At 53.3% G+C, this 27,117-nt stretch overlaps 1 protein-coding gene across 5 annotated transcripts in view; it reads left to right on the plus strand.

Moving 5' to 3' along the window:
- loxl3 (lysyl oxidase like 3) overlaps positions 1-27,117 on the plus strand; it is a 73,685-nt gene that overhangs the window by 17,997 nt on the left and 28,571 nt on the right. For 2 of the 5 annotated variants that reach the window (XM_031895200.1, XM_031895203.1), the window contains 9 exons: positions 1,967-2,186; positions 5,214-5,397; positions 6,419-6,573; positions 8,297-8,464; positions 13,018-13,177; positions 14,813-15,056; positions 16,386-16,501; positions 18,827-18,963; positions 24,910-25,021. In XM_031895200.1, the coding sequence (XP_031751060.1) occupies positions 1,967-2,186; positions 5,214-5,397; positions 6,419-6,573; positions 8,297-8,464; positions 13,018-13,177; positions 14,813-15,056; positions 16,386-16,501; positions 18,827-18,963; positions 24,910-25,021 (1,496 nt within the window). Of the gene's footprint in view, positions 1-1,966; positions 2,187-5,213; positions 5,398-6,418; positions 6,574-8,296; positions 8,465-12,530; positions 12,687-13,017; positions 13,178-14,812; positions 15,057-16,385; positions 16,502-18,826; positions 18,964-24,909; positions 25,022-27,117 lie in introns of all 5 variants that reach the window. The other 3 variants (XM_031895201.1, XM_031895204.1, XM_031895202.1) reach the window with 2 other exon arrangements.

Consider the following 27,117-nt stretch of genomic DNA (forward strand, 5'->3'; position numbering starts at 1 on the left):
ATTTATGGCTGTATCTGGGCTATTAAACCAGCGGTACTGGGGCACAGTTGGAGGCACGGTGGGTACAGGGCAGGGAATTTATGGCTGTATCTGGGCTATTAAACCAGCGGTACTGGGGCACAGTTTGGCGGGGCACGTTGGGTACGGGGCAGGGAATTTATGGCTGTATCTGGGCTATTAAACCAGCGGTACTGGGGCACAGTTCGGGGGCACAGTTGGGGCACGTTGGGTACGGTGCAGGGAATTTATGGCTGTATCTGGCTATTAAACCAGCGGTACTGCGGGCACAGTTGGGGGCACAGTTGGGGCACGTTGGGTACGGGGCAGGGAATTTATGGCTGTGTCTGGGCTATTAAACCAGCGGTACTGGGGGCACAGTTGGGGGGCACGTTGGGTACAGGGCAGGGAATTTATGGCTGTATCCGGGCTATTAAACCAGCGGTACTGGAGGCACAGTTGGAGGCACGGTGGGTACAGGGCAGGGAATTTATGGCTGTATCTGGGCTATTAAACCAGCGGTACTGGGGGCACAGTTGGGGCGACGTTGGTTACGGGGCAGGGAATTTATGGCTGTATCTGGGCTATTAAACCAGCGGTACTGGGGGCACAGTTGGGGGCACGTGGTACGGGCAGGGAATTTATGGCTGTATCTGGGCTATTAAACCAGCGGTACTGGGGGCACAGTGTGGAGTAAGTCGAGTTATGGGGCACGTTGGGTACGGGGCAGGGAATTTATGGCTTTATCCGGGCTATTAAACCAGCGGTACTGGGGGCCACAGTTGGGGCACGTTGACTTGAGGTACGGGGCAGGGAATTTATGGCTTTATCTGGGCTATTAAACCAGCGGTACTGGGGGCACAGTTGGGGGCACGTTGGGTACAGGGCAGGGAATTTATAGTTGTATCTGGGCTATTAACAGCGGTACTGGGGGCACAGTTGGGGGCACATGGGTACGGGGCAGGGAATTTATGGCTGTATCTGGGCTATTAAACAGCGGTACTGGCGGGCACAGTTGGGGGCACGTTGGGTACGGGGCAGGGAATTTATGCTGTATCTGGGCTATTAAACCAGCGGTACTGGGGGCACAGTTGGGGGCACGTTGGGTACGCGGGCAGGGAATTTATGGCTGTATCTGGGCTATTAAAACCAGCGGTACTGGGGGCACAGTGGGGCACGTTGGGTACAGGGCAGGGAATTTATGGCTGTATCTGGGCTATTAAACCAGCGGTACTGGGGGCACAGTTGGGGGCACGTTGGGTACAGGGCAGGGAATTTATGGCTGTATCTGGGCTATTAAACCAGCGGTACTGGGGGCACAGTTGGGGCACGTTGGGTACAGGGCAGGGAATTTATGGCTGTATCTGGGCTATTAAACCAGCGGTACTGGGGGCACAGTTGGGTGGCACGTTGGGTACGGGGCAGGGAATTTATGGCTGTATCTGGGCTATTAAACCAGCGGTACTGGGGGCACAGTTGGGGGCACGTTGGGTACAGGGCAGGGAATTTATGGCTGTATCTGGGCTATTAAACCAGCGGTACTGGGCCACAGTTGGGGGCACGTTGGGTACAGGGCAGGGAATTTATGGCTGTATCTGGGCTATTAAACCAGCGGTACTGGGGGCACAGTTGGGGCACGTTGGTACAGGGCAGGGAATTTATGGCTGTATCTGGGCTATTAACCAGCGGTACTGGGGCACAGTTGGGGGCACGTTGGGTACAGGGCAGGGAATTTATGGCTGTATCTGGGCTATTAAACCAGCGGTACTGGGGGCACAGTTGGGGGCACGTTGGGTACGGGGCAGGGAATTTATGGCTGTATCTGGGCTATTAAACCAGCGGTACTGGGGGCACAGTTGGGGGCACGTTGTGATCACTCTCTACCCTGCACTCTGCACTTACTCATTGGCCTACTCACTCTCTACCCGCACAGTTATTGGCTGTTATTAACCCTATGGTGTCCCTACAGGCTGTTCCTAGAGAAGCATCAGCCGACTTTCCGCCTCCACACGGTGCGCTGTGCAGGAACCGAGGTTCACGTTTCTCTCTGCCCATTGGAGTTCTATAAGACCAATAGCACGGCTGTGTGTGAAGGCGGGGCACCTGTTGTTCTGAGCTGCGCACTGGGCCACAGGGTGGCGCCACAAGGAGCCATGAAGAAGAAGAAAGTGGCGCAGCAGCAGCAGCAGGTAAGTGGACGTTAGCAAATCTCCTGCCTATTACGACTCTTGTTCCAAAACTACCTATTAAAGGGGATGTTCACCTCTCTGCCCTGCTCTCTCTCCTCTGCTCTCCCTCTTCTTCTCTGCTCTCTCTTCTCCTCTGCTCCCTCTCTCGCCTCTGCTCCCTCTCTCTCCTCTGCTCTCTCTCTCTCCTCTGCTCTCTCTCTTTCCTCTCCTCTGCTCTCTCTCTTTCCTCTCCTCTGCTCCCTCTCTTCTCCTCTGCTCCCTCTCTTCTCCTCTGCTCCCTCTCTCGCCTCTGCTCCCTCTCTCTCCTCTGCTCCCTCTCTCTCCTCTGCTCTCTCTCTCTCCTCTGCTCTCTCTCTTTCCTCTCCTCTGCTCCCTCTGTTCTCCTCTGCTCCCTCTCTCGCCTCTGCTCCCTCTCTCTCCTCTGCTCCCTCTCTCGCCTCTGCTCCCTCTCTCTCCTCTGCTCCCTCTCTCTCCTCTGCTCTCTCTCTTTCCTCTCCTCTGCTCCCTCTCTTCTCCTCTGCTCCCTCTGTTCTCCTCTGCTCCCTCTCTCGCCTCTGCTCCCTGTCTCTCCTCTGCTCTCTCTCTTTCCTCTCCTCTGCTCCCTCTCTTCTCCTCTGCTCCCTCTCTTCTCCTCTGCTCCCTCTCTCGCCTCTGCTCCCTGTCTCTCCTCTGCTCCCCTCTCTTTCCTCTCCTCTGCTCCCTCTCTTCTCCTCTGCTCCCTCTCTTCTCCTCTGCCTCCTCTCTCGCTCTGCTCCGTCTCTCCTCTGCTCTCTCTCTTTCCTCTCCTCTGCTCCCTCTCTTCTCCTCTGCTCCCCTACTGTTCTCCCTCTGCTCCCTCTCTCGCCTCTGCTCCCTGTCTCTCCTCTGCTCCCTCTCTTTCCTCTCCTCTGCTCCCTCTCTTCTCCTCTGCTCCCTCTCTTCTCCTCTGCTCCCTGTCTCTCCTCTGCTCTCTCTCTTTCCTCTCCTCTGCTCCCTCTCTTCTCCTCTGCTCCCTCTCTCGCCTCTGCTCCCTGTCTCTCCTCTGCTCTCTCTCTTTCCTCTCCTCTGCTCCCTCTCTTCTCCTCTGCTTGCTCTTCTCTGCTCTCTCTTCTCCTCTGCTCCCTCTCTCACCTCTGCTCCCTCTCTCTCCTCTGCTCTCTCTCTCTTCTGCTCTCTCTCTTCTCCTCTGCTCTCTCTTCTCCTCTGCTCCCTCTCTCACCTCTGCTCCCTCTCTCTCCTCTGCTCTCTCTCTTCTCCTCTGCTCGCTCTCCTCTGCTCTCTCCTCTTATAAAACAGACAGGGGCTGTTTTATAATCAGACTTTTGCTTTTACGACCCATGTTCCATCTCTCCCTATTTAGGCCCCTGTTCCATCTCTCCCTTTTTAGACCCATGTTCCATCTCTCCCTATTTAGACCCCTGTTCCATCTCTCCCTATTTAGGCCCCTGTTCCATCTCTTCCTATTTAGTCCCCTGTTCCATCTCTCCCTATTTAGGTCCCTGTTCCATCTCTCCCTATTTAGTCCCCTGTTCCATCTCTCCCTATTTAGGCCCATGTTCCATCTCTCCCTATTTAGGCCCATGTTCCATCTCTCCCTATTTAGACCCCTGGTCCATCTCTCCCTATTTAGGCCCCTGTTCCATCTCTCCCTATTTAGGCCCCTGTTCCATCTCTCCCTATTTAGTCCCCTGGCTCCATCTCTCCCTATTTAGGTCCCTGTTCCATCTCTCCCTATTTAGTCCCCTGTTCCATCTCTTCCTATTTAGTCCCCTGTTCCATCTCTCCCTATTTAGGCCCATGTTCCATCTCTCCCTATTTAGGCCCCTGTTCCATCTCTCCCTATTTAGGCCCCTGTTCCATCTCTCCCTATTTAGACCCCTGTTCCATCTCTCCCTATTTAGGCCCCTGTTCCATCTCTCCCTATTTAGGCCCTGTTCCATCTCTCCCTATTTAGGCCCCTGGTCCATCTCCTCCTATTTAGACCCCTGTTCCATTCTCTCCCTATTTATGGGCCCCTGGTCCATCTCTCCCTATTTAGACCCCTGTTCCATCACTCCCTATTTAGACCCCTGGTCCATCTCTCCCTATTTAGTCCCCTGGTCCATCTCTCCCTATTTAGACCCCTGTTCCATCTCTCCCTATTTAGGCCCCTGGTCCATCTCTCCCTATTTAGACCCCTGTTCCATCTCTCCCTATTTAGACCCCTGGTCCATCTCTCCCTATTTAGACCCCTGTTCCATCTCTCCCTATTTAGACCCCTGTTCCATCTCTCCCTATTTAGTCCCCTGTTCCATCTCTTCCTATTTAGGCCCCTGTTCCATCTCTCCCTATTTAGTCCCCTGTTCCATCTCTCCCTATTTAGTCCCCTGTTCCATCTCTTCCTATTTAGGCCCCTGGTCCATCTCTCCCTATTTAGGCCCCTGTTCCATCTCTCCCTATTTAGACCCCTTGTCCATCTCTCCCTATTTAGACCCCTGGTCCATCTCTCCCTATTTAGGCCCATGTTCCATCTCTCCCTATTTAGGCCCATGTTCCATCTCTCCCTATTTAGACCCCTGTTCCATCTCTCCCTATTTAGGCCCCTGGTCCATCTCTCCCTATTTAGGCCCCTGTTCCATCTCTCCCTATTTAGTCCCCTGTTCCATCTCTTCCTATTTAGGCCCCTGGTCCATCTCTCCCTATTTAGGCCCCGTTCCATCACTCCCTATTTAGACCCCTGGTCCATCTCTCCCTATTTAGTCCCCTGGTCCATCTCTCCCTATTTAGTCCCCTGTTCCATCTCTCCCTATTTAGACCCATGTTCCATCTCTCCCTATTTAGTCCCCTGGTCCATCTCTCCCTATTTAGACCCCTGTTCCATCTCTCCCTATTTAGACCCCTGTTCCATCTCTCCCTATTTAGGCCCCTGGTCCATCTCTCCCTATTTAGACCCCAGTTTAGCACAAGAACGTAGCAGAATTACCCAGCCAACTTCCTTTAGATTCCCCTTTTGCTGGCGTAGAACTGCCTCCCTCCCCACAGGAATACAATGTTTGCCCTGTTTTGGTGCAGGAGGTCATCCGGCTGAAGGGGGGAGTCCACCCAGGAGAGGGAAGAGTTGAGGTTATGAAGAAGGGACAATGGGGGACTGTTTGTGATGATCGATGGGACCTGCAAGCAGCCAGTGTGGTGTGCAGGGAGTTGGGGTTCGGCAGTGCCAAGGAAGCCCTGACAGGAGCACGCATGGGGCAGGGTAAGTCCATGGTGGCAATAAGGATGATATGAGTGGCGACTCAGGATGGCAGTTCTACAATGAATGTATCTGCCCAAATGAAAGGAGACCATCCAGCGTATGGGGCAGTTGGCCTCTTTATTATGGAGGCAGCAGGAGGTTAGTTCTGGGTTCACACTTGCGTGTAACTTCTAGATGGGCTGTAAGCCTTGGAGATTACCAAGTGGTTCCATGCACTGGACCTCAGTGGGTTCTACTGCTCTCAATTGGATTTTTAGATCATTTAATGCTCTTTGGATGCTCCCTGAAATCCTATGGCTGATGCAAGTGGCTCATTTTTGGAATTTCCCACTTAGAATAAATGTTCAGACGATTCTATCCAATAGCAGACACACACACAATGGGCCAGCGGTTCTTCTTTCTTACAGCCCCTTCTTTCCATTGAGCACCACTACAGCCTTCCTGGCATAATCTTCCCACAGTGGGGTTGGTGCTCAGCAGGGGAGGAGCTACAGGGGGTGGGGTGGGGTTGGTGCTGAGCAGGGGAGGAGCTACAGGGGGTGGGGTTGGTGCTGAGCAGGGGAGGAGCTACAGGGGGTGGGGTTGGTGCTGAGCAGGGGAGGAGCTACAGGGGTTGGGGTTGGTGCTGAGCAGGGGAGGAGCTACAGGGGGGTGGGGTTGGTGCTGAGCAGGGGAAGAGCTACAGGGGTTGGTGTTGAGCAGGGGAGGAGCTACAGGGGGTGGGGTGGGGTTGGTGCTGAGCAGGGGAAGAGCTACAGGGGTTGGTGCTGAGCAGGGGAGGAGCTACAGGGGGTGGGGTGGGTGTTGGTGCTGAGCAGGGGAAGAGCTACAGGGGTTGGTGCTGAGCAGGGGAGAGCTACAGGGGGGTGGGGTGGGCCGTTGGTGCTGAGCAGGGGAAGAGCTACAGGGGTTGGTGCTGAGCAGGGGAGGAGCTACAGGGGGTGGGGTGGGGTTGGTGCTGAGCAGGGGCAGTTTGCTCAGGTTAGCCAGCTAGGATGGTACAACTGTCTCCCCTCCCCAGGCATGGGTCCCATCCATATGAATGAGGTGCGCTGTGTGGGCACGGAGGGCTCGCTGTGGCAGTGCCAGTACAAGAACATCACAGAGGAGGACTGTAAGCACAGTGAGGATGCCGCCATCCGCTGCAACACCCCCTATATGGGCTACGAGAAAACGGTCAGTAACCCCTGCATCCTGGGTGGGGTCTGTAACGTGGGTGGGGTCTGTAACGTGGGTGGGGTCTGTAATGTACCCCCCTACTGTAAATGAGAAGGATATTAGCAGTCACTGAGGGGTTCTGTGCCCCCCATATAAAGGCACAAGGCTGCAGGCTGAGTTATACAGGGAACTCTGAGTATCACTCATGTATTATAAGGGATAATGAACCCCCTACTGTAAATGATAAGGATATTAGCAGTCACTGAGGGGTTCTGTGCCCCCCATATAAAGGCACAAGGCTGCAGGCTGAGTTATACAGGGAACTCTGAGTATCACTCATGTATTATAAGGGATAATGTACCCCTACTGTAAATGATAAGATATTAGCAGTCACTGAGGGGTTCTGGTGCCCCAATATAAAGGCACAAGGCTGCAGGCTGAGTTATACAGGGAACTCTGAGTATCACTCATGTATTATAAGGGATAATGTACCCCTACTGTAAATGATAAGGATATTAGCAGTCACTGAGGGGTTTCTGTGCCCCCCATATAAAGGCACAAGGCTGCAGGCTGAGTTATACAGGGAACTCTGAGTATCACTCATGTATTATAAGGGATAATGTACCCCCTACTGTAAATGATAAGGATATTAGCAGTCACTGAGGGGTTCTGTGCCCCCCATATAAAGGCACAAGGCTGCAGGCTGAGTTATACGAGGCGAAACTCTGAGTATCACTCATGTATTATAAGGGATAATGTAACCCCCTACTGTAAATGATAAGGATATTAGCAGTCACTGAGGGGTTCTGTGCCCCCATATAAAGGCACAAGGCTGCAGGCTGAGTTATACAGGGAACTCTGAGTATCACTCATGTATTATAAGGGATAATGTACCCCCTACTGTAAATGATAAGGATATTAGCAGTCACTGAGGGGTTCTGTGCCCCCCATATAAAGGCACAAGGCTGCAGGCTCAGTTATACAGGGAACTCTGAGTATCACTCATGTATTATAAGGGATAATGTACCCCTACTTGTAAATGATAAGGATATTAGCAGTCACTGAGGGGTTCTGTGCCCCCCATATAAAGGCACAAGGCTGCAGGCTGAGTTATACAGGGAACTCTGAGTATCACTCATGTATTATAAGGGATAATGTACCCCCTACTGTAAATGATAAGGATATTAGCAGTCACTGAGGGGTTCTGTGCCCATATAAAGGCACAAGGCTGCAGGCTCAGTTATACAGGGAACTCTGAGTATCACTCATGTAATTATAAGGGATAATGTACCCCTACTGTAAATGATAAGGATATTAGCAGTCACTGAGGGGTTCTGTGCCCATATAAAGGCACAAGGCTGCAGGCTGAGTTATACAGGGAACTCTGAGTATCACTCATGTATTATAAGGGATAATGTACCCCCTAGTAAATGATAAGGATATTAGCAGTCACTGAGGGTTCTGTGCCCCCCATATAAAGGCACAAGGCTGCAGGCTGAGTTATACAGGGAACTCTGAGTATCACTCATGTATTATAAGGGATAATGTACCCCCTACTGTAAATGATAAGGATATTAGCAGTCACTGAGGGGTTCTGTGCCCCCCATATAAAGGCACAAGGCTGCAGGCTCAGTTATACAGGGAACTCTGAGTTCCACAATTCCCTACAGTTTGTGCCCTTCGTTGTGTTTTTACCCATATTTTGGAGTGGAATTCATACAAGTTTTGCATTCTATGACAGATTCGACTTTTTGGGGGGCGCACCCGGTATGAGGGGCGGGTGGAGGTTCTTTGGGGCCCCCCTGAAGCAAAACGCTGGGGACTGGTGTGTGGACAAGGCTGGGGAATTCTGGAGGCAGCGACTGTTTGTCAGCAGTTGGGGCTGGGATATGCCAGCAGCTCATTGCAAGTAGGTACTGAGTAGGGGGTGATGTAGGGGCTGTAGGTTCTGTAGGTTCTGTAGGTTCTGTAGGGGCTGTAGGGGCTGTAGGTTCTGTAGGGGCTGTAGGTGCTGTAGGGGCTGTAGGTGCTGTAGGTTCTGTAGGGGCTGTAGGTTCTGTAGGGGCTGTAGGTTCTGTAGGGGCTGTAGGTTCTGTAGGTGCTGTAGGGGCTGTAGGTTCTGTAGGGGCTGTAGGTTCTGTAGGTGCTGTAGGTTCTGTAGGTGCTGTAGGTTCTGTAGGGGCTGTAGGTTCTGTAGGGGCTGTAGGGCCTGTAGGTGGTTATGGATTAGCTCCTCTATACAGAGCCTTGCAGAAATATTCACCCCCTTAGACTTTCCCACAATTAGTGGAGTAAACATGAATGTATTCAATTGTGATTTTTGCCATAAGATTTACAAAACATAATTCTTTAAAGATACAAAATAAAAGTAGAAATGAGATGCCCCCCCCCCCCCCGTGAGTTTAATACTCAGTTCCGAGGGGCTACAGTTTGATTATTCTCAATGTTTTTATCTTTACTCCAGGCCTCCCTTATTCATATATCCGTTTCCTTTGGTCAAACCACTTCCTGGATTTGGGGGGTAAATCTGACCACCGAGCAATGTTGGTTGCCCACCCCACACATGGCCAGAAACTTCAACTTTGGGCTCATTAGACCAGAGAACCTTCTTTCACATTTGATAGGTCTCCACTTGCCTTTTGGCAAACACCAAACTTTGGCTCTGTGGAGAACCTGAGTTCTATTTGCCCCAATGCCCCCCGTGCCTACTCCAGCTCCTTCAGCATTACCATTAGCCCCTTGGTTACTTCTCTGACAAATGCCCCCCTTGCCCAAAGCCATTTCCATGTTCTAGTCAGGGGTTTAGCCATGCTCTGGGGGATGTTCTAGGTTTTTAGAACCCAAACCTCATTGGTGATTTTCCAGAACTTTTCCCCTAACATGTTTAGATATCTCCTTGGGCTTCATGATGTTCTCCAGTGGGTGAATAAATATGCACGGCCCTGTATAAAGTAACTTCATGGCTAATGATGGTTTTAATTAACGGACTGTAGTTAATTAAGACACCTGCTAATTACAGGATTGCTCAGATAAGGGCCACTGATTTAGCTCTAGCGTTCTAGAACTCTCCCATAAGAGAGCGCAGTTTGGTAGCGATTCTGTCCAATTGCCCTGCAGTCTCTCTGTACATGTTGGCTGCTATGGTTGCACGCACTTTATATTGGGGGGCTGCTGCCCTATCTGCCCCTGCAGAGCTTTCCTTGTGTGGCACAACTGCACCCCACTGCTTGCTTGTGCCAGCCGCTTAGTCTCCCGCTGTGTCGCCTGGTAAATAACATGAAATGGTTAATGTCTTGTCACATGTCAACTTGGGCGGGCCGAGGAATATGGTGGCTGTAGGCACCCGTAGGAAACCAAGAATATGTTCTCTAGTGGTGACTGAGGGACCCTGGGAATGTGCTGTCTATTGGAGAGCAAGGGACCCTGGGAATGTGCTGTCTATTAGAGAGCAAGGGACCCTGGGAATGTGCTGTCTATTGGAGAGCAAGGGATCCTGGGAATGTGCTGTCTATTGGTGACTGAGGGACCTACACTATTGGGAAAAATGTCTATCCAATGACTGGCACTGGGAATGTTCTGGCACTCTGTGGGCCTAGAGTAGTTGGGAATAAGTTCCAGATCTCTCAGAGTTAAGCTATTGGGTAATATTGGCACTTACCCAATGACTGGCACTGGGAATGTTCTGGCACTCTGTGGGCCTAGAGTAGTTGGGAATAAGTTCCAGATCTCTCAGAGTTAAGCTCTCGGGTAATATTGGCACTTACCCAATGACTGGCACTGGGAATGTTCTGGCACTCTGTGGGCCTAGAGTAGTTGGGAATAAGTTCCAGATCTCTCAGAGTTAAGCTCTCGGGTAATATTGGCACTTACCCAATGACTGGCACTGGGAATTTCTGGCACTCTGTGGGCCTAGAGTAGTGGAATAAGTTCCAGATCTCTCAGAGTTAAGCTCTCGGGTAATATTGGCACTTACCCAATGACTGGCACTGGGAATGTTCTGGCACTCTGTGGGCCTAGAGTAGTTGGGAATAAGTTCCAGATCTCTCAGAGTTAAGCTATCAGGTAATATTGGCACTTACCCAATGACTGGCACTGGGAATGTTCTGGCACTCTGTGGGCCTAGAGTAGTTGGGAATAAGTTCCAGATCTCTCAGAGTTAAGCTATCGGGTAATATTGGTACCCAATGACTGGCACTGGGAGGTCCTGGCACTCTGTGGGCCTAGAGTAGTTGGGAATAAGTTCCAGATCTCTCAGAGTTAAGCTATCGGGTAATATTGGCACTTACCCAATGACTGGCACTGGGAATGTTCTGGCACTCTGTGGGCCTAGAGTAGTTGGGAATAAGTTCCAGATCTCTCAGAGTTAAGCTCTCGGGTAATATTGGCACTTACCCAATGACTGGCACTGGGAATGTTCTGGCACTCTGTGGGCCTAGAGTAGTTGGGAATAAGTTCCAGATCTCAGAGTTAAGCTCTCGGGTAATATTGGCACTTACCCAATGACTGGCACTGGGAATGTTCTGGCACTCTGTGGGCCTAGAGTAGTTGGGAATAAGTTCCAGATCTCTCAGAGTTAAGCTCTCGGGTAATATTGGCACTTACCCAATGACTGGCACTGGGAATGTTCTGGCACTCTGTGGGCCTAGAGTAGTTGGGATAAGTTCCAGATCTCTCAGAGTTAAGCTCTCGGGTAATATTGGCACTTACCCAATGACTGGCACTGGGAATGTTCTGGCACTCTGTGGGCCTAGAGTAGTTGGGAATAAGTTCCAGATCTCTCAGAGTTAAGCTATCGGGTAATATTGGCACTTACCCAATGACTGGCACTGGGAATGTTCTGGCACTCTGTGGGCCTAGAGTAGTTGGGAATAAGTTCCAGATCTCTCAGAGTTAAGCTATCGGGTAATATTGGCACTTACCCAATGACTGGCACTGGGAATGTCCTGGCACTCTGTGGGCCTAGAGTAGTTGGGAATAAGTTCCAGATCTCTCAGAGTTAAGCTATTGGGTAATATTGGCACTTACCCAATGACTGGCACTGGGAATGTTCTGGCACTCTGTGGGCCTAGAGTAGTTGGGAATAAGTTCCAGATCTCTCAGAGTTTAGCTATCGGGTAATATTGGCACTTGGTTAAGAACCAATAACTGGCACTGGGAATGTTCTGGCAGCTCTGTGGGCCTAGAGTAGTTGGGAATAAGTTCCAGATCTCTCAGAGTTTAGCTATCGGGTAATATTGGCACTTCCCATCAACTGGCTGGCACTGGGAATGTTCTGGCACTCTGTGGGCCTAGAGTAGTTGGGAATAAGTTCCAGATCTCTCAGAGTTAAGCTATCGGGTAATATTGGCACTTACCCAATGACTGGCACTGGGAATCTCCTGACAGTCTGTGGGCCTAGAGTAGTTGGGAATAAGTTCCAGATCTCTCAGAGTTAAGCTATCGGGTAATATTGGCACTTACCCAATGACTGGCACTGGGAATGTTCTGGCACTCTGTGGGCCTAGAGTAGTTGGGAATAAGTTCCAGATCTCTCAGAGTTTAGCTATCGGGTAATATTGGCACTTACCCATAACTGGCACTGGGAATGTTCTGGCACTCTGTGGGCCTAGAGTAGTTGGGAATAAGTTCCAGATCTCTCAGAGTTTAGCTATCGAGTAATATTGGCACTTACCCATAACTGGCACTGGGAATGTTCTGGCACTCTGTGGGCCTAGAGTAGTTGGGAATAAGTTCCAGATCTCTCAGAGTTAAGCTATCGGGTAATATTGGCACTTACCCTGGCACTTACAGCTGGTACTGTTGTCCTGTCTCTGTCCGTTACGCACACCCCTTGGGCTGGCAAGCCTGGCATCACTGTCTCGGCCAATGGGATTCTTGCTGCCCTTTGTGTAATGTTACCCCCTGCTGATATTACTGCCCCCTGTCTGTGTCTGGCTTCCTACCACTTGGCTGACCCCCGCAGGCTACCCTCACAGATTCGCATTGTTGGGGGACGCACGCAGTATGAGGGGCGCGTGGAAATGAAACTGGGAGGATCCTGGGGCTACATTTGCAGTGACGGCTGGACCACCAAGGAAGCAATGGTAGCCTGCCGGCAACTTGGCCTGGGCTACTCCCTGCATGCAGTGACGGTATGTACAGCCCCCTGCATGTGTTCCTGGGGTACAGCGCCTCCCGGGGGGTATATAGGAGGGTATTGCAGGGCATGATGGGTAAGGATGTGATATATACAGGGTGGGGCTTGGGGATTATACAGTATTGCAGGGCATGATGGGTAAGGATGTGATATATACAGGGTGGGGCTTGGGGATTATACAGTATTGCAGGGCATGATGGGTAAGGATGTGATATATACAGGGTGGGGCTTGGGGATTATACAGTATTGCAGGGCATGATGGGTAATGCTTGGGGATAGAGTAAGGTTTCCTGACCCCAGATCTGTCTCTGCCCCATGTGACCCAGGAAACCTGGTACTGGGACGCCAGTAACGCCACAGAGATGGTTCTGAGTGGGGTCCGCTGCACCGGAACAGAAATGTCCCTGGGACAATGTGGCCACCATACGAGCGTCAGCTGCAAGAACACTGGGACCCGCCACGCGGCTGGGGTCATCTGCTCTGAGAGTGAGTGGGGCATTAACCCCTGGGGGTATTCAGTCACTTGGGATCTTGTTTGTAAATACCATCTGCCTAACAACCATCCAATTGGGTGAATTTAGCAACCCTGACCCTATAGGATGGCAAGCCCTGGCCCTCTCCCCAAACTTACCCTTACAGGACTGACACCCCATTGCCAGTGTCCCAAGCAACCCCTAGAGGCCTGCCCCACAGTTTGGCACCCACTGGCCTAGAAGGACTGATGCCAGAGGCAATGTCCCCGCCCCCCGGAGATAGCCAGAGGCAATGTCCCCGCCCCCCAGGGATAGCCAGAGGCAATGTCCCCGCCCCCCGGGGATAGCCAGAGGCAACGTCCCTGCCCCCTGGAGATAGCCAGAGGCAACGTCCCCGCCCCCCGGGGATAGCCAGCGGCAACGTCCCCGCCCCCCGGGGATAGCCAGAGGCAACGTCCCCGCCCCCCGGGGATAGCCAGAGGCAATGTCCCCGCCCCCTGGGGATAGCCAGAGGCAACGTCCCTGCCCCCTGGAGATAGCCAGAGGCAACGTCCCTGCCCCACGGGGATAGCCAGAGGCAACGTCCCCGCCCCCCGGAGATAGCCAGAGGCAACGTCCCCTTGCCCGCCCCCTGGGAGATAGCCAGCGGCAACGTCCCCTGCCGCCCCGGGGATAGCCAGAGGCAACGTCCCTGCCCCCCGGAGATAGCCAGAGGCAACGTCCCCGCCTCCCGGGGATAGCCAGAGGCAACGTCCCCGCTCCCCGAGGATAGCCAGAGGCAACGTCCCCGCCCCCCGGGGATAGCCAGAGGCAACGTCCCGCCCCCGGAGATAGCCAGAGCAACGTCCCCCCCCCCCGGGAGATAGCCAGCGGCAACATCCCCGCCCCCCGGGGATAGCCAGAGGCAACGTCCCCGCCCCCCGGGTATAGCCAGAGGCAATGTCCCCGCCCCCTGGGGATAGCCAGAGGCAACGTCCCTGCCCCCTGGAGATAGCCAGAGGCAACGTCCCTGCCCCACGGGGATAGCCAGAGGCAACGTCCCTGCCCCTCCCGGAGATAGCCAGAGGCAACATCTCCCCCCCCGGAGATAGCCAGCGGCAACGTCCCCGCCCCCCGGGGAAAGCCAGAGGCAACGTCCTGCCCCCCGGAGATAGCCAGAGGCAACGTCCCTGCCCCCCGGAGATAGCCAGAGGCAACGTCCCCGCCCCCCGGGGATAGCCAGAGGCAACGTCCCCGCTCCCGAGGATAGCCAGAGGCAACGTCCCCCCCCGGGGATAGCCAGAGGCAACGTCCCCGCCCCCCGGAGATAGCCAGAGGCAACGTCCCCCCCGGAGATAGCCAGCGGCAACGTCCCCGGCCCCGTGGGATAGCCAGAGGCAACGTCCCCCCGCCCCGGAGATAGCCAGAGGCAACGTCCCCGCCCCCCGGGGATAGCCAGAGGCAACGTCCCCGCTCCCCGAGGATAGCCAGAGGCAACGTCCCCGCCCCCCGGGGATAGCCAGAGGCAACGTCCCCGCCCCCCGGGGATAGCCAGAGGCAATGTCCCCGCCCCCCGGGGAAAGCCACATGTAGAGCCCAACCCTTGCCTGTTGGTACCTACTGTGAGTGCCCCTGGTGCCCTTTCTATTAATATTTATTATACCCTCAGCGGCCTCAGACCTGGTGCTCCACTCGGCGCTGGTACAGGAGACGGCCTACATTGAGGATCGGCCCCTACACATGCTGTACTGTGCTGCTGAGGAGAACTGTCTCTCTAGCTCCGCCCGCCATGCCAACTGGCCCTATGGGCACCGCCGCCTGCTGAGATTCTCATCCCAGATTCACAACAATGGCCGTGCAGACTTCAGGCCTAAGGCTGGTCGCCACTCCTGGGTCTGGCATGAGTGCCATGGGTAAGGGCAGGGCCAATGAAAAGAGGGCTTTCATATCAATTTATCAGCCCAAATGTAACACTAGGAACCATGGGATACGGATCTGCCCCAGATCACAGTGACAGGCAAAGGGGTTTGAGGGACAAAGTGATGTATATAGAAGGGAACTGTGGGGCGTGGAGTTTGCCCCTCCCATTACAGGGTGACACACATAGAAGGGAACTGTGGGGCGTGGAGTTTGCCCCTCCCATTACAGGGTGACACACATAGAAGGGAACTATGGGGCGTGGAGTCTGCCCCTCCCATTACAGGGTGACACACATAGAAGGGAACTATGGGGCGTGGAGTCTGCCCCTCCCATTACAGGGTGACACACATAGAAGGGAACTATGGGGCGTGGAGTTTGCCCCTCCCATTACAGGGTGACACACATAGAAGGGAACTATGGGGCGTGGAGTCTGCCCCTCCCATTACAGGGTGACACATATAGAAGGGAACTATGGGGCGTGGAGTTTGCCCCTCCCATTACAGCGTGACACACATAGAAGGGAACTATGGGGCATGGAGTTTGCCCTCCATTACAGGGTGACACACATAGGAAGGGAACTATGGGGCGTGGAGTCTGCCCCTCCCATTACAGGGTGACACACATAGAAGGGAACTATGGGGCGTGGAGTTTGCCCCTCCCATTACAGGGTGACACATATAGAAGGGAACTATGGGGCGTGGAGTCTGCCTCCATTACAGGGACACACATAGAAGGGAACTATGGGGCGTGGAGTCTGCCCCTCCCATTACAGGGTGACACACATAGAAGGGAACTATGGGGCGTGGAGTCTGCCCCTCCCATTACAGGGTGACACACATAGAAGGGAACTATGGGGCGTGGAGTTTGCCCCTCCCATTACAGGGTGACACACATAGAAGGGAACTATGGGGCGTGGAGTTTGCCCCTCCCATTACAGGGTGACACACATAGAAGGGAACTATGGGGCGTGGAGTTTGCCCCTCCCATTACAGGGTGACACATATAGAAGGGAACTATGGGGCGTGGAGTCTGCCCCTCCCATTACAGGGTGACACACATAGAAGGGAACTATGGGGCGTGGAGTCTGCCCCTCCCATTACAGGGTGACACATATAGAAGGGAACTATGGGGCGTGGAGTCTGCCCCTCCCATTACAGGGTGACACACATAGAAGGGAACTATGGGGCGTGGAGTCTGCCCCTCCCATTACAGGGTGACACACATAGAAGGGAACTATGGGACACAGAGGATGGGGGCTCAGTCATTTTGCCCCGGGGGGGGTATTACTGCATGAGCTGATGGCCTCTCTCTCCCACCCCCAGGCACTATCACAGCATGGACATCTTCACCCACTATGATCTCCTGACGCCCAATGGCACCAAGGTGGCAGAGGGGCACAAAGCCAGCTTCTGTCTAGAAGACTCAGAATGTCAGGAATGTGAGTCACATGATCATGTGCCAATGACATCACACGCCGTTGCCCAATGACATTGTCCAGCCAATCACACCTTTCCATTATTTGCATCCTTAAATGGAGAACAAACTGTCAGGTGGCTAAGCCACACCCTCATTTGTGACTGAGCCCCCCACATACCCAACACTCACACTGGCGCATCTATGTGCAGTCATACAGAGGGTACCCATATGTGCCCCACTCACCCCTGTACCCCACTCACCTCTGTACCCCACTCACTCATCGTAACAGCTCACTCGCCCCTGTACCCCACTCCCCCTGTACCCCACTCACTCATCGTAACAGCTCACTCGCCCCTGTACCCCACTCACCCTTGTTTCTGTACCCCACTCACTCATCGTAACAGCTCACTCGCCCCTGTACCCCACTCCCCCTGTACCCCACTCACCTCATCGTAACAGCTCACTCGCCCCTGTACCCCACTCACCCCTGTACCCCACTCACTCATCGTAACAGCTCACTCGCCCCTGTACCCCACTCCCCCTGTACCCCACTCACTCATCGTAACAGCTCACTCGCCCCTGTACCCCACTCACCCCTGTACCCCACTCACTCATCGTAACAGCTCACTCACCCCTGTACCCCACTCACCTCTGTACCCCACTCACTCATCGTAACAGCTCACTCGCCCCTGTACCCCACTCCCCCTGTACCCCACTCACTCATCGTAAACAGCTCACTCGCCCCTGTACCCCACTCACCCCTTAATCCCACTCACTCATCGTAACAGCTCACTCGCCCCTGTACCCCACTCACCCCTGTACCCCACTCACTCATCGTAACAGCTCACTCGCCCCTGTACCCCACTCACTCATTGTAACAGCTCACTCGCCCCTGTACCCCCACTCACGCCTGTACCCCACTCACTCATCGTAACAGCTCACTCGCCCCTGTACCCCACTCACTCATTGTAACAGCTCACTCGCCGCTGTACCCCCACTCACTCATCGTAACAGCTCACTCGCCCCCGTACCCCCACTCACTCATCGTAACAGCTCACTGCCCCGTACCCCCACTCACTCATCGTAACAGCTCACTCGCCCCTGTACCCCACTCACCCCTGTAGCCACTCACTCATCATAACAGCTCACTCGCCCCCGTATCCCCCACTCACCCCTGTACCCCACTCACTCATCATAACAGCTCACTCGCCCCCGTACCCCCACTCACTCATCGTAACAGCTCACTCGTCCCAGTACCCCACTCACTCATCATAACAGCTCACTCGCCCCCGTACCCCCACTCACTCATCGTAACAGCTCACTCGCCCCCGTACCCCCACTCACTCATCGTAACAGCTCACTCGCCCGTACCCCCACTCACTCATCGTAACAGCTCACTCGCCCCCGTACCCCACTCACTCATCGTAACAGCTCACTCGCCCCCGTACCCCCACTCACTCATCATAACAGCTCACTCGGCCCCCGTACCCCCACTCACTCATCGTAACAGCTCACTCGCCCCCGTACCCCCACTCACTCATCGTAACAGCTCACTCGCCCCCGTACCCCCACTCACTCATCGTAACAGCTCACTCGCCCCCGTACCCCCACTCACTCATCGTAACAGCTCACTCGCCCCCGTAACCCCCCACTCACTCATCGTAACAGCTCACTCGCCCCCGTACCCCCACTCACTCATCGTAACAGCTCACTCGCTCCCGTACCCCCACTCACTCATCGTAACAGCTCACTCGCCCCCGTACCCCCACTCACTCATCGTAACAGCTCACTCGCCCCCGTACCCCCACTCACTCATCGTAACAGCTCACTCGCTCCCCCCGTACCCCCACTCACTCATCGTAACAGCTCACTCGCCCCCGTACCCCCACTCACTCATCGTAACAGCTCACTCGCCCCCGTACCCCCACTCACTCATCGTAACAGCTCACTCGCGCCCGTACCCCCACTCACTCATTGTAACAGCTCACTCGGGCATCCCCCCTACTCCCACTCACTCATCGTAACAGCTCACTCGCCCCTTACCCCACTCACTCATTGTAACAGCTCACTCACCCCGTACCCCCACTCACTCATCGTAACAGCTCACTCGCCCCCGTACCCCCACTCACTCATCGTAACAGCTCACTCGCCCCCGTACCCCCACTCACTCATCGTAACAGCTCACTCGCCCCCGTACCCCACTCACTCATTGTAACAGCTCACTCGCCCCCGTACCCCCACTCACTCATCGTAACAGCTCACTCGCCCCCCTACCCCCACTCACCCTTCCCTGATGGATATAAGAGGGCCCTGGGAAGTTCTCATTTTGCCCCACGTCTCTTTGCAGTGGTCAGTAAGAGATATGAATGTGCAAATTTTGGGGAGCAAGGAATCACAGTGGGGTGCTGGGATTTATATCGGCACGACATCGACTGCCAATGGATTGATATAACGGATGTCAAACCTGGAAACTACATCCTACAGGTGGGTGGCACAAGGGTCCTATAAGCAACCAAAGGTGGGTGGCACAAGGGTCCTATAAGCAACCAAAGGTGGGTGGCACAAGGGTCCTATAAGCAACCAAAGGTGGGTGGCACAAGGGTCCTATAAGCAACCAAAGGTGGGTGGCACAAGGGTCCTATAAGCAACCAAAGGTGGGTGGCACAAGGGTCCTATAAGCAACCAAAGGTGGGTGGCACAAGGGTCCTATAAGCAACCAAAGGTGGGTGGCACAAGGGTCCTACAAGGGGAAGGACTTTAGATGACGAGAGGGAGAACTTCCCTGATGCTAAAAACAGACTTAATCCTCGTCATCGATTATGACAAATGGGGCCAAGAAGGGTTTTAAACACTTTGATGATGTCTGCGTAGCACATTCCTCTCTTTCTTCCACTCACAGTCTTCCTTTGTCTCACACCCACTAAAACCCATCTTCTCTCTCACTCATTGGAACAGCCCTCTTCTTCTCTCTCACTCACTGAAACCCATCTTCTCTCTCACTCACTGGAACAGCCCACTTCTTCTCTCTCACTCACTGAAACCCATCTTCTCTCTCACTCACTGGAACAGCCCTCTTCTTCTCTCTCACTCACTGAAACCCATCTTCTCTCTCACTCATTGGAACAGCCCTCTTCTTCTCTCTCACTCACTGGAACAGCCCTCTTCTTCTCTCTCACTCACTGAAACCCATCTTCTCTCTCACTCACTGGAACAGCCCTCTTCTTCTCTCTCACTCACTGAAACCCATCTTCTCTCTCACTCACTGGAACAGCCCTCTTCTTCTCTCTCACTCACTGAAACCCATCTTCTCTCTCACTCACTGGAACAGCCCACTTCTTCTCTCTCACTCACTGGAAACCCATCTTCTCTCTCACTCACTGGAACAGCCCTCTTCTTCTCTCTCACTCACTGAAACCCATCTTCTCTCTCACTCACTGGAACAGCCCACTTCTTCTCTCTCACTCACTGAAACCCATCTTCTCTCTCACTCACTGGAACAGCCCACTTCTTCTCTCTCACTCACTGGAACAGCCCACTTCTTCTCTCTCACTCACTGAAACCCATCTTCTCTCTCACTCACTGGAACAGCCCACTTCTTCTCTCTCACTCACTGGAACAGCCCTCTTCTTCTCTCTCACTCACTGGAACAGCCCTCTTCTTCTCTCTCACTCACTGAAACCCATCTTCTCTCTCACTCACTGGAACAGCCCACTTCTTCTCTCTCACTCACTGGAACAGCCCTCTTCTTCTCTCTCACTCACTGGAACAGCCCTCTTCTTCTCTCTCACTCACTGGAACAGCCCTCTTCTTCTCTCTCACTCACTGAAACCCATCTTCTCTCTCACTCACTGGAACAGCCCACTTCTTCTCTCTCACTCACTGGAACAGCCCTCTTCTTCTCTCTCACTCACTGGAACAGCCCTCTTCTTCTCTCTCACTCACTGGAACAGCCCACTTCTTCTCTCTCACTCATTGGAACAGCCCTCTTCTTCTCTCTCACTCACTGAAACCCATCTTCTCTCTCACTCACTGGAACAGCCCACTTCTTCTCTCTCACTCACTGGAACAGCCCTCTTCTTCTCTCTCACTCACTGAAACAGCCCTCTTCTTCTCTCTCACTCACTGAAACCCATCTTCTCTCTCACTCACTGGAACAGCCCACTTCTTCTCTCTCACTCACTGAAACCCATCTTCTCTCTCACTCACTGGAACAGCCCTCTTCTTCTCTCTCACTCACTGAAACCCATCTTCTCTCTCACTCACTGGAACAGCCCACTTCTTCTCTCTCACTCACTGAAACCCATCTTCTCTCTCACTCACTGGAACAGCCCACTTCTTCTCTCTCACTCACTGGAACAGCCCACTTCTTCTCTCTCACTCACTGAAACCCATCTTCTCTCTCACTCACTGGAACAGCCCACTTCTTCTCTCTCACTCACTGGAACAGCCCTCTTCTTCTCTCTCACTCACTGGAACAGCCCTCTTCTTCTCTCTCACTCACTGAAACCCATCTTCTCTCTCACTCAACTGAACAGCCCACTTCTTCTCTCTCACTCACTGGAACAGCCCTCTTCTTCTCTCTCACTCACTGGAACAGCCCTCTTCTTCTCTCTCACTCACTGGAACAGCCCTCTTCTTCTCTCTCACTCACTGGAACAGGCCCACTTCTTCTCTCTCACTCACTGGAACAGCCTCTTCTTCTCTCTCACTCACTGGAACAGCCCACTCTTCTCTCTCACTCATTGGAACAGCCCTCTTCTTCTCTCTCACTCACTGAAACCCATCTTCTCTCTCACTCACTGGAACAGCCCACTTCTTCTCTCTCACTCACTGGAACAGCCCTCTTCTTCTCTCTCACTCACTGGAACAGCCCTCTTCTTCTCTCTCACTCACTGAAACCCATCTTCTCTCTCACTCACTGGAACAGCCCACTTCTTCTCTCTCACTCACTGGAACAGCCCTCTTCTTCTCTCTCACTCACTGGAACAGCCCTCTTCTTCTCTCTCACTCACTGAAACCCATCTTCTCTCTCACTCACTAGAACAGCCCTCTTCTTCTCTCTCACTCACTGGAACAGCCCTCTTCTTCTCTCTCACTCACTGGAACAGGCCCACTTCTTCTCTCTCACTCATTGGAACAGCCCTCTTCTTCTCTCTCACTCACTGAAACCCATCTTCTCTCTCACTCACTGAACAAGCCCACTTCTTCTCTCTCACTCACTGAACAGCCCTCTTCTTCTCTCTCACCCACTGGAACAGCCTCTTCTTCTCTCTCACTCACTGAAACCCATCTTCTCTCTCACTCACTGGAACAGCCCACTTCTTCTCTCTCACTCACTGAAACCCATCTTCTCTCTCACTCACTGGAACAGCCCTCTTCTTCTCTCTACACTCACTGGAACAGCCCTCTTCTTCTCTCTCACTCACTGGAACTAGCCTCTTCTTCTCTCTCACTCACTGAAACCCATCTTCTCTCTCACTCACTGGAACAGCCCACTTCTTCTCTCTCACTCACTGAAACCCATCTTCTCTCTCACTCACTGGAACAGCCCTCTTCTTCTCTCTCACTCACTGAAACCCATCTTCTCTCTCACTCACTGGAACAGCCCACTTCTTCTCTCTCACTCACTGAAACCCATCTTCTCTCTCACTCACTGGAACAGCCCACTTCTTCTCTCTCACTCACTGGAACAGCCCACTTCTTCTCTCTCACCTTCACTGAAACCCATCTTCTCTCTCACTCACTGGAACAGCCCACTTCTTCTCTCTCACTCACTGGAACAGCCCTCTTCTTCTCTCTCACTCACTGGAACAGCCCTCTTCTTCTCTCTCACTCACTGAAACCCATCTTCTCTCTCACTCACTGGAACAGCCCACTTCTTCTCTCTCACTCACTGGAACAGCCCTCTTCTTCTCTCTCACTCACTGGAACAGCCCTCTTCTTCTCTCTCACTCACTGGAACAGCCCTCTTCTTCTCTCTCACTCACTGGAACAGCCCACTTCTTCTCTCTCACTCACTGGAACAGCCCTCTTCTTCTCTCTCACTCACTGGAACAGCCCTCTTCTTCTCTCTCACTCACTGGAACAGCCCACTTCTTCTCTCTCACTCATTGGAACAGCCCTCTTCTTCTCTCTCACTCACTGAAACCCATCTTCTCTCTCACTCACTGGAACAGCCCACTTCTTCTCTCTCACTCACTGGAACAGCCCTCTTCTTCTCTCTCACTCACTGGAACAGCCCTCTTCTTCTCTCTCACTCACTGAAACCCATCTTCTCTCTCACTCACTGGAACAGCCCACTTCTTCTCTCTCACTCACTGGAACAGCCCTCTTCTTCTCTCTCACTCACTGGAACAGCCCTCTTCTTCTCTCTCACTCACTGAAACCCATCTTCTCTCTCACTCACTAGAACAGCCCTCTTCTTCTCTCTCACTCACTGGAACAGCCCTCTTCTTCTCTCTCACTCACTGGAACAGCCCACTTCTTCTCTCTCACTCATTGGAACAGCCCTCTTCTTCTCTCTCACTCACTGAAACCCATCTTCTCTCTCACTCACTGGAACAGCCCACTTCTTCTCTCTCACTCACTGGAACAGCCCTCTTCTTCTCTCTCACTCACTGGAACAGCCCTCTTCTTCTCTCTCACTCACTGAAACCCATCTTCTCTCTCACTCACTGGAACAGCCCACTTCTTCTCTCTCACTCACTGAAAGACCCATCTTCTCTCTCACTCACTGGAACAGCCCTCTTCTTCTCTCTCACTCACTGAAACCCATTTCTCTCTCACTCACTGGAACAGCCCACTTCTTCTCTCTCACTCACTGAAACCCATCTTCTCTCTCACTCACTGGAACAGCCCACTTCTTCTCTCTCACTCACTGAAACCGCATCTTCTCTCTCACTCACTGGAACAGCCCACTTCTTCTCTCTCACTCACTGGAACAGCCCTCTTCTTCTCTCTCACTCACTGAAACCCATCTTCTCTCTCACTCACTGGAACAGCCCACTTCTTCTCTCTCACTCACTGGAACAGCCCTCTTCTTCTCTCTCACTCACTGGAACAGCCCTCTTCTTCTCTCTCACTCACTGGAACAAGCCTCTTCTCTCTCTCACTCAACTGGAACAGCCCATTTTCTCTTCTCTCACTCACTGGAACAGCCCTCTTCTTCTCTCTCACTCACTGGAACAGCCTCTTCTTCTCTCTCACTCACTGGAACAGCCCACTTCTTCTCTCTCACTCATTGGAACAGCCCTCTTCTTCTCTCTCACTCACTGAAACCCATCTTCTCTCTCACTCACTGGAACAGCCCACTTCTTCTCTCTCTACTCACTGGAACAGCCCTCTTCTTCTCTCTCACTCACTGGAACAGCCCTCTTCTTCTCTCTCAACTCACGGAAACCATCTTCTCTCTCACTCACTGGAACAGCCCACTTCTTCTCTCTCACTCACTGGAACAGCCCTCTTCTTCTCTCTCACTCACTGGAACAGCCCTCTTCTTCTCTCTCACTCACTGGAACAGCCCTCTTCTTCTCTCTCACTCACTGGGAACAGCCCTCTTCTTCTCTCTCACTCACTGGAACAGCCCTCTTCTTCTCTCTCATCTCACTGGAACAGCCCTCTTCTTCTCTCTCACTCACTGAAACCCATCTTCTCTCTCACTCACTGGAACAGCCCTCCTCTTCTCTCTCACTCACTGGAACAGCCCTCTTCTTCTCTCTCACTCACTGGAACAGCCCTCTTCTTCTCTCTCACTCACTGGAACAGCCCTCTTCTTCTCTCTCACTCACTGGAACAGCCCTCTTCTTCTCTCTCACTCACTGGAACAGCCCTCTTCTTCTCTCTCACTCACTGGAACAGCCCTCTTCTTCTCTCTCACTCACTGGAACAGCCCTCTTCTTCTCTCTCACTCACTGGAACAGCCCTCTTCTTCTCTCTCACTGGAACAGCCCTCTTCTTCTCTCTTTCCCAATAGAACGCACATCTTCTCTGTCACCCAATGGAACTCCCCTCTTCTTTTCTCTTTCCCAATAAAACTCCCCTCTTCTTCTTTCTCAACCAAAGAAACTCCCCTCTTCTCTCTTTCCCTCTGGAACTCCCCTCTTCTTCTTTCTCACCCACTGGAACTCCCCTCTTCTTCTTTCTCACCCAGTGGAACTCCCCTCTTCTCTCTTTCCCTCTGGAACTCCCCTCTTCTTCTTTCTCACTCACTGGAACTCACCTCTTCTTCTTCTGTTTCCCAATAGAATTCTGTGCTTCTTCTCTCTCATTCACTGAGATTCTCCTCTTCTTCCCTTCTACTCCCCAAGATTCTCCTTTTCCATTCTCCCAGCAGCATGGCTTGGTGGAACATGGAAGTGTCTAGGAAAGGAAACCCTACTTTACGGTGCATATTAATTATAAAAAAGAAGAATCTAACTTTTTGTTTTCTAGGTTGTTATCAACCCAAACTTTGAAGTGGCTGAGAGCGATTTCACCAATAATGCAATGAAGTGTAACTGTAAATACGACGGACATCGAATCTGGATACACAACTGCCATCTGGGTAAGGAGGGGGCAGAGTGTTTGTGAAAAGGAATTTTTAGCAATGTAAAAAATAGGGACACAACAAATCCACTTTTTTCGAAACCACAAATCCTTCGGATGAGATTCAGCCGAATACCGAACCGAATCCATATTGAATATGCACATTACTATACACATGGACCTTTCTCCTGACACTCCGTCCTTTCTATAGACTCCCATGTAGGGGTTTCCCTTGCCCCTGTGTTTGCTGAAGCCACCACAGCCCATAGTAAGACACGCGGCCAATAGTAATACATGTGGCCCATCACACCAAGTGGCTCGTTGCCAGACCTCTCAGTAGCCCGGCTGGATGAAGGCTACTTGCCTGTGACCAATCATTAGGGTTTTTATATAATGCGGTCACAAATCCGAAGCCATTACGTGTCAGTGTTTGGGTTAAGCAGTGGCCCAATAGGAATATGGTTACAGAACACTGATTGGCTGATTGTTGGCCCTACACCCACTGGCACTGCTCTGGATCCCCGACAAAGGGATGGACCCTCAAATTGTTGCAGTTCACCTAATAAATGATCAGTGCTCCCCCCCCCCACAAGCAGGGGCTCTGTTGTGCCAAACCCACCAGGCTGTACTAACATTCACTGAACTCTAACACGTATCATCCTGGGGTCACAGTTCCACTCTCTAACGCTCTCTTTTCCTTCTAATTCACTCTGCTTAAAGCTTCCCCTTCCTTGTTTGCTCCCCTTACGGTCTCCCCGCCCCCCCCCGGGCGCCTGTTTTCTCTCCCCCTTTAGTTCCCCTTCCTTGTTTGCTCCCCTTACGGTCTCCCCGCCCCCCCCCCGGGCGCCTGTTTTCTCTCCCCCTTTAGTTCCCCTTCCTTGTTTGCTCCCCTTACGGTCTCCCCGCCCCCCCCGGGCGCCTGTTTTCTCTCCCCCTTTAGTTCCCCTTCCTTGTTTGCTCCCCTTAACGGTCTTCCCGCCCCCCCCGGGTGCCTGTTTTCCTCTCCCCCTTTAGTTCCCCTTCCTTGTTTGCTCCCCTTACGGTCTCCCCGCCCCCCCCGGGCGCCTGTTTTCTCTCCCCTTTAGTTCCCCTTCCTTTGTTTGCTCCCCTTACGGTCTCCCCGCCCCCCCCCGGGCGCCTGTTTTCTCTCCCCCTTTAGTTCCCCTTCCTTGTTTGCCTCCCTTACGGTCTCCCCGCCCCCCCCGGGCGCCTGTTTTTCTCTCCCCCTTTAGTTCCCCTTCCTTGTTTGCTCCCTTACCGGTCTCCCGCCCCCCCCGGGTGCCTGTTTTCTCTCCCCCTTTAGTTCCCCTTCCTTGTTTGCTCCCCTTACGGTCTCCCGCCCCCCCCCCCCGGGTGCCTGTTTTCTCTCCCCCTTTAGTTCCCTTTCCTTGTTTGCTCCCTTACGGTCCCCCGCCCCCCCCCCGGGCGCCTGTTTTCTCTCCCCCTTTAGTTCCCCTTCCTTGTTTGCTCCCCTTACGGTCTCCCCGCCCCCCCCCGGGCGCCTGTTTTCTCTCCCCTTTAGTTCCCCTTCCTTGTTTGCTCCCCTTACGGTCTCCCCGCTCCCCCCGGGCGCCTGTTCTCTCTCCCCCCTTTAGTTCCCCTTCCTTGTTTGCTCCCCTTACGGTCTCCCCGCCCGCCCCCGGGCGCCTGTTTTCTCTCCCCTTTAGTTTCCCCTTCCTTGTTTGCTCCCCTTACGGTCTCCCCCGCCCCCCTCCCCCCCCCCCGGGTGCCTTTTCTCTCCCCCTTTAGTTTCCCCCTTCCTTGTTTGCTCCCCTTACGGTCTCCCCGCTCCCCCCGGGCGCCTGTTTTCTCTCCCCCTTTAGTTCCCCTTCCTTGTTTGCTCCCCTTACGGTCTCCCCGCCCCCCCCCCGGGCGCCTGTTTTCTCTCCCCCTTTAGTTCCCCTTCCTTGTTTGCTCCCCTTACGGTCCTCCCCGCCCCCCCCCGGGTGCCTGTTTTCTCTCCCCCTTTAGTTCCCCTTCCTTGTTTGCTCCCCTTACGGTCTCCCCCCGCCCCCCCCGGGCGCCTGTTTTCTCTCCCCCTTTAGTTCCCCTTCCTTGTTTGCTCCCCTTACGGTCTCCCCGCCCCCCCCCCCGGGTGCCTGTTTTCTCTCCCCC

Source organism: Xenopus tropicalis, chromosome 1, assembly GCF_000004195.4.
Source record: "Xenopus tropicalis strain Nigerian chromosome 1, UCB_Xtro_10.0, whole genome shotgun sequence".
Lineage (NCBI taxonomy): Eukaryota > Metazoa > Chordata > Amphibia > Anura > Pipidae > Xenopus > Xenopus tropicalis.